The sequence below is a fragment of the Portunus trituberculatus genome, chromosome 10, assembly GCF_017591435.1.
Source record: "Portunus trituberculatus isolate SZX2019 chromosome 10, ASM1759143v1, whole genome shotgun sequence".
Taxonomy (NCBI): Eukaryota; Metazoa; Arthropoda; class Malacostraca; order Decapoda; family Portunidae; genus Portunus; species Portunus trituberculatus.
In genome coordinates, this window is record NC_059264.1 from 6219083 (window position 1) to 6226536 (window position 7454).

Consider the following 7454-nt stretch of genomic DNA (forward strand, 5'->3'; position numbering starts at 1 on the left):
TTATAGTCGTTCTAATTATTGTTGTTGTTGTTGTTGTTTTGTTATTGTGGTTATAATTGTTGTTATAATAATTTTTGTTGTTAATGTTGTTGTTGTTGTTTTATTCAGAATGTACTGAATATAAAAGCAGGTGTGTGTGTGTGTGTGTGTGTGTGTGTGTGTGTGTGTGTGTGTGTGTTTGTTGATCATGGCCTCATCTTTTTCCTCACTCTTCCGCTTCCTCTCATTCTTCCCTTCCTCCCTTCTCCCTTTTCGTCCTTTTTCTAACACAACCTTCCCTTCATCTCCGCCTGTCCTTTCCCTCCACAAACACTCAAAAACATCCTTCTTCCTTCCTTCCTTCCTTCATTCACTCTCTCCATTCCTCTTCTTCCCTCTTCCTGTCCTTCACATATCCCCTTTCTATAGTTCTTTCAATTTCCTTTCTTCGTCTCTGTTTCCCTTCCCTCTGTTTCCTTCTACCTCCCTTTTTCCTTCTTCCACTTCCCCTCCAGTGTCTGTGTTTCTCTTACATTTCTTCCTACCCCCTCTCTCTCTCTCTCCCTCCCTTCTCCCACCACACAAAAGGGAGAAAACCCAGAATTACTCAAGCTCCGTGGAGAGATGGAGGGAGAGAAGGAGGAGAGAAGGAGGGAGAGAGGGAGGGAGAGAGACGCGCAAGGAGGGACATGGAGTTAGGGAGGGAGAAACAAGGAGGAGGGAGGGAAGTACGTGAGAAGGGGAGGGGTCGTGGAGGAAGGATGGGTAAGGGGGAATTGTGGGTGAGGGAGGGAGGTGAACAGGTATATAAAAGGCGAGGAGAATCTTGCTCCTCACTTCTCCTCCGCAAGGTGAGTTGAAGAGACACCTGTTCTTCCTTCTTCTTCATCACCATCACCACCACCATCATCACCAACATCACCATCAGAGAATTACATTATATTACAGTGTTAGTGTGTGATGTTCTAACTGTTGATATATTTTACTATCATCACATCAGGACTGTCACCATCTCATCACTACCAACTCTCATGACTTCACCATTATCACCATTAAAGAATTATATTTCATTACAGTGTTAGCGTATGATATTCTAAATGTTGATTTCTTTTACTATCTTCATCACACCAGCACTGTCACCATCTCATCACTATCAACTCTCATGGCTTCATCATCATCTTAGTGTGTGCCGGTAACTATTCTTTTCTTTCACCATCACCAGCAGTAAGAACACTGTCACCATCACAACTCATAACATTACTATCATCACCATTAACACCACTATGGCACCACTCACTATTCCACCATCACCATCTCTGATAACATTACCATTGCTACAATTCCATCACCACCAACACCACTCACGGCACCATTTTCACTATTCCATCACTATAACAATTCCATCAACACCACAATTCACCATCTATACAAACATCAACAATAACAACAACAACAACAACAATTATCATCACCAACTCAAGTCACCAATCATCATCATAATCACTTCAAAATATTACTAACCACACACACACACACACACACACACACACACACACACACACACACACACCACTCACTGACAGGTAACCAAAGAACACAGGTGAGGTGATTAATTAACGCGCCTCGTTCACAAAGGTGTATCATTTAATTAACCAAATTCACAGGAGACTTTCGTAATTAAAGAGGCATTTTCCAGACCATCTCTGTCTTCACCTGACACGGAGTAAATTTTTGCATCCAATAAATAAATGAAAAGTAGTGAGTGAGTGAAAACAAGTCAGAAATTTAAAGGATACTGGAGGTTAGGATTAGTTCAAGTTAGTAATGTGTGTGTGTGTGTGTGTGTGTGTGTGTGTGTGTGTGTGTGTGTGTGTGTGTGTAATTCACCTCGGTCGCCTCCTGGTCATCCAGCCAGTCTTCCCCATTACGGAGCGAGCTCAGAGATCATAGACCGATCTTCGGGTAGGAGTGAGACCACAACACACTCCACACACCGAACTCGAACCCGGGCCTCTCGATTGTGAATCGAGCATGTGTGTGTGTGTGTGTGTGTGTGTGTGTGTGTGTGTGTGTGTGTGTGTGTGTGTGTGTTATGGGAAGATCATTAGGACAGGTTACCATGTGTAGAGCCTTCTTTGTTTGTAGGAAGAGGAGGAGGAGGAGGAGGAGGAGGAGGAGGAGGAGGAGGAGTAGGAGGAGGAGGAGTAAGCCGCATGGAGATAACGGGAGGCAGGTAGAGCGTGTAGACACCTTTAGGGAAACCCGAAGGCGTGCATACACACACACACACACACACACACACACACACACACATAGAAAAAAAAACAACACTGACCTTTTCATTCTCCCCAACACAGATGAAGGTCGCTGTCGTCCTGCTGTCGTGCCTCGCCTTCGCCGCCTCCTCCCGGCGTCCCTACCCGAGCCGCTACCCAAGCTCCGGCGGCGGCTTCCCTGGCAGAGGCTCAGTTATCGTCTTCCCCGACGAGGTCAAGGGCGGTGGAGGAAGCGGGGGCCACGTCCACCCTGGAGTTGGTGTTGGGAATATTTACCCCCCACCAGTCGGTCATGGTGGCGAGCCTCTGGTCACTAGCCACTGCCCACGCGCTATTTCCAAAGATGTGAGTTGAGTTGCGTTGCATTGCCAGTCTGTCTCCTCTAAAGTGGCTCTTGGGTCTCGGTTTGAATGGTGTCCCAGGGAAAGCGTGGTTGTCAGATCTTGAGGAAAACCGTGAGTTGTCCTTGTATTTAGCGCGTTGATCAACAGTAAACAAGTATTATTCATATCAAATCAATTATGTTATCAATAAGCTACAATGTGTTTGAAATCCAGGAGCTATTTTAGAGCAGACAGACTATAGTGTTGCTTTCCAATTGACACGCCTTCACTTGATGAAACTCTGTAACTCCCATTTTCTTTCATTGATTTCCTTTTCTTTTTCTAATACCACAAAATCTATGCACAGTCTGTTTCTTCATAATATTCACCTTATAATAAATCCCCATAATGTTCTCTTATCCTTGATACAATCTTACACTTTTCCTTGATTTCCTTTTTTTTTCTCTCATACTCTGAAGTCTATGCAGTGTTCTCGTTTCCTCACAATATTTACCCTCAAACAAGTCCCCAGTAATGTCCTCTTTTTGTCTCTACGGCAGCTACAATCTTACACTCATCTTTGGCTTCCTTTTCTTTTCCCTTATGCCCAAAAATCTATGGTGTGTTCTCTTCGTTTCTTCATAATATCTATCTTCAAACAAGTCCCAATAATGTACTCGTCTCCTCTATATAGCTGGGGCAATATTACACTCTTCTTTCTTTCCTTGTGGTATTCAGGGCACCATAACATAGTCTGCCTCACACAGCACAGTACACGTCCATGTGCAGTATCTGGTGGAGAGAAAACAATAAGGTTACTGGGAGTGCAATTCAGTTGATTGTGTTCTTAATCTCTCTTAACATACTCTAATTACTGAGACTTCCAAGGGGGTTTCCGTGATTCTATTTAAAGTTTTGCAATATTTCCTTGCTTTAATTAAGAAAAAAACACTCATGATGACTTTTACTCGTCCTTGTAAAAGACAAACAGATTTATAAGAAGAGAGAATTAAAGAAAGACAGGGTATTGTTAGTTTATCTTTGTTTTGCTTTCAAGGTCATAAGATTTCAACTCACTGATTCACTAACCTTTATCTATTCCACTCATCTATTGATTTACATATTTAGTTATTTTCTTATAATTTTCGCTTTTTTTTCGTAAGATGGGCTCAGTAACTCCTTATTTATTTCATTTTTGCTTATGGTATTGCTCTCAATGTCAAAATTTCAACTCGTCCTATTAACTTCCTATCAATTACATATATTCATCCACTTACCTATCCATTTATTCCTTTTCTTGGTTCACTAACTCCTATTTAGTTTGTCTTTGCCTCTTGTTTTCCTCTGAAGGTAATAAGATTTCAACACACGTGTCATTAATCCCTTTACTTCCCCTATAATGAACCCTTTTGCTTCCCTTCCTTCGTCAGGTCCACGGCACCTTCCTGGGACACAACTACCACTTCTCTTGGTGCGCTGATGGCGGCCAGCGCTACACTTGGGAGGCCGCCCGCGACTACTGCACCAGGCTGGGCCCCGGCTGGTACCCTGTGGCCATCGAAAGTAGGGATGAAGACAACTACATCATCGACATTGTTGGCAGCCGTAAGCTATCATCCATGTTTTTGTTTTTCATATATTTCTTAGTGTTTCCAGTTCAAGACGGCACTTGATAACAAAGGGATTGAGTTTCGTATTTGGGTATCGCTTTTTTCATCTTTATTCTTGATTCAAACTCAAAATCTTTTAATTTCCCCCTTGTCTCCATACATATTTTTTTTTCGTTTTATTCATTTATCTATTTTTTTATTTGACAAACCATTCATACAGTTTTTTTTTTTATCTCTAGTCTCTCTTTAAACTCAAAATCTCATTTGCTCCATGTCTCTATAGTTTTCCGTTTTATTTATTAATTTGTATTGGTATTTTGGAACCGTTCACACATTTTCAATCTCTGGTCTCGATTCACCCTCAAAATCTAATTCGCTCCTCACCTCCATATTTTTTTCGTTTTATCAATCTACGTTAGTACGCTTGTTTCCCTTAGCTTATCCTTCTATTTCCCCTACTGACGGGTTTTAATAATTTGAGAACCGTTACTACAAGTGGACGTCCCTCTTAATCTCAGGCTTTGGGCGGGAATCGAACACGTGCGTCTGAGAAACACTCGTGAGGCAAGAACAATCGGTGGTGTGTAATAGTTGACTTGTGTATCTCGGTCTGGTTTTGGCGAGCGCAACATTGAGACACTTGTTAAATCGACTTTTCCTTTTGGGGTCTCCTGGTCATCTTTCTGTTTTGGGATTAATGTTGCGAGATATTTTTCTTTTTTAATCATTTTCTTTTTTTTCACTCGCTGATCTCTGACATGATAAGTAAAAGAAGAACAATTAGGTTTCCCTCTTGAATTTTTACTTGCATCTTTCTTGAGAATATTATTACGAGTACGTTTTTCCTTTCAAAGCGACTTTTTCCCCTTCAAAACACACACACAAAAAAACTAAAAATTAAACTAAATTACCTTTCTCCTTTAATCTGTCGAGAATAACCAAACAAAACATAAGCGGTCTTCTCTTTCCTCATGCAATTCTGATCCTCCATTGCCATTACCCTAAAACATTACCAGCGCGTCATTTCTCATTCGTATCACGGCACCGAACACACGCTCGCCTGTTTCTGCATCGACTAAAGCAACAAAGGAAGAGACACTACACACGAGAGACACGGGGACGCACTGTATGGGTGAAAGGACACAGTGATTGCAATGGGAGAGGGAATAGTGAGCTGAAAGAAGAGGGAGAGTAAGATGAAAGGGAAGAAAAGGTAGGAGGATGGAAGCACATGGAAAGGAGGAAAAGAAATATGAAAGAAGAAAGCTGGATGAAAACAAAGGAAAAAATGAAAGGGAGAAAAGAAAACATGGAAGGGAAGAAGAGGAACTGAAGGAAGAAGATGAGAGGGAAAGAGAGGAGGAGAGGAATGGGAGAGAAACAGATGGTCAATCAGTAAAGGAAAACGGAGGCTAAGGTAGAAATTTTCAGGAGTAACTAAGAAAAAGAGAGCCATAGAAAACGTGAGTTGAACCATGGCTTGGGTTTGTGGAGGAAAAAAAGATGGAGGAGAAAATGAGAGGTACATGTCACATCACTAATACTACCTCTACTACTACCACAACCACTACCACCACCACTACCACTACCACCCCTACTACTACCACCACAAACACTACTTTTACTAATACAACCACTACTACCACCACAACCACTACTACCACTACTACTACTACTACTACTACTACCACCGCAATCACTACTACCACTACAACCACTACTACTACCACCACAACAACTGCGACTACCAATACTACTACCACCACAACCACAACCACCACTACTACCACCATCACAACCAGTACCAATACCACTATTACTACTGCTACTACTACTACTACTACCACAACCACTACTATTGCCTCTACTTCCAGACCAATCTCCCTGGATCTGGACTGGCGGGAACACTTTGAGCAACACTAACTACGTCTGGCAATGGCTGGATGGAAGTTCTCTCATCTACACTAACTGGGGACAGACTGGATCGTAAGTACAGAGAGAGAGAGAGAGAGAGAGTTTTGGTTCTATATTTTTGTGTGTGCGTGTGTGTGTTTATGCTTCTGTCCATTTATCATTACGTTTCTCTCTTTGTTTTTAATCTATCTATCTTCAACACCCTCTGTAAGTAAGTATAGTAAGTATAGTCTATTGCCATTTTTAAGGAATACAGGCAGATTTACAAACAATGAATATGTCAGGCATGGTCGGTCGAATCCTAACTCATAAGATAGATGGTTTTAATTCTAGGACTGAGAACTCTAAGGGCCAATGTCCAAATATCTAAGTTTTGAGAAAAGCACGTATGAAATATTGCATTCTTTATTAACTACCACGTATTTACAACAAAAGAGCGCCAGTGTAGTTCCCCGGATGCATGGACGACATTGGCCATTGTAGCACTGACTGACTGAAGAATTTTTAGTTTAGTGGTGTGATTATCAAGAATTGGCCCTTTTTTGACATTGGCCCTTCTAGCTCAGCCTCAGAATTACAGATTATATGCAATGAGAGCACCATACCCCTCCTTAAGTCACTCTCTCACCCCATCCCGCCCTCCCTAACACTCTCGCTCTCCCCAAAAACAGATTGGACAGACCACAGCCAGACAACGCCGAAAACAACAACGAACGGTGCCTGGCTATCCTCAACCAGTTCTACGCAGGAGACTTCATTACTTTCCACGACATCGGATGCCATCACACCAAACCAACCATCTGCGAGAACTCTAATGTCCAGGTTCCCGTCCCCGTGCCCCAGTATGGTTAAGAGCGATGGCTAAGGTATAATAGGTTCGGAGATAGTGACTGTCCAACGGCCTAAGAGCGAAGGGTTAATGCTTCTGTTAAGGGGAATGTAATGGTCTTAAGTGGTGATTATTTAAAAAAGAAGGAATATAAAATGCAGCGTGTGAAAGTCCATGATAGGATTGTGTTCTTGTAATTTATCAGTATTAGAATAAGAGAAACTTGTGTATGAGAGAGAGAGAGAGAGAGAGAGAGAATAACTGTGATGCTTCGAGACACTAATTACGATTGTTACCTGCTTTTCTGGGGTGTTCATGATGTAATCAACTAAAGCTCAATGGACAAACACACCTGTGACTAAAATTTAAGCAGGTTATTGGATGATAATGTGACGTTAAGTGAATAAATTGCTTGAATGTCTTACTGTTTATCATTTACCAGTTGAAGTTTGCAATTTGCATTTTTTTTTTTTTATGTGCGGGAAGCAAATAAGGAAAAGGTAAGACAGAAAAATGTCGATAA

The 7454-nt window shown here is 41.7% G+C and overlaps 1 protein-coding gene across 1 annotated transcript; it reads left to right on the forward strand.

Moving 5' to 3' along the window:
- The first annotated feature begins 2308 nt into the window (after positions 1-2308).
- LOC123502130 (collectin-12-like) lies at positions 2309-7352 on the forward strand. The gene is made up of 4 exons (XM_045251349.1): positions 2309-2600; positions 4009-4183; positions 6063-6174; positions 6774-7352. Exons 1-4 carry the CDS (start codon positions 2337-2339, stop codon positions 6952-6954), a joined length of 732 nt encoding a protein of 243 aa, XP_045107284.1. The 5' UTR covers positions 2309-2336; the 3' UTR covers positions 6955-7352.
- The last annotated feature ends 102 nt before the right edge of the window (positions 7353-7454 follow it).

Bases quoted from the DNA above. Each gene is read 5' to 3' on its own strand.
- LOC123502130 (XM_045251349.1), top strand. From the start codon at position 2,337: ATGAAGGTCGCTGTCGTCCTGCTGTCGTGCCTCGCCTTCGCCGCCTCC. The intron at 2,601-4,008 runs GTGAGTTGAGTT...TTCCTTCGTCAG, and splicing joins CACGCGCTATTTCCAAAGAT to GTCCACGGCACCTTCCTGGG. The intron at 4,184-6,062 runs GTAAGCTATCAT...CTCTACTTCCAG, and splicing joins CATCGACATTGTTGGCAGCC to ACCAATCTCCCTGGATCTGG.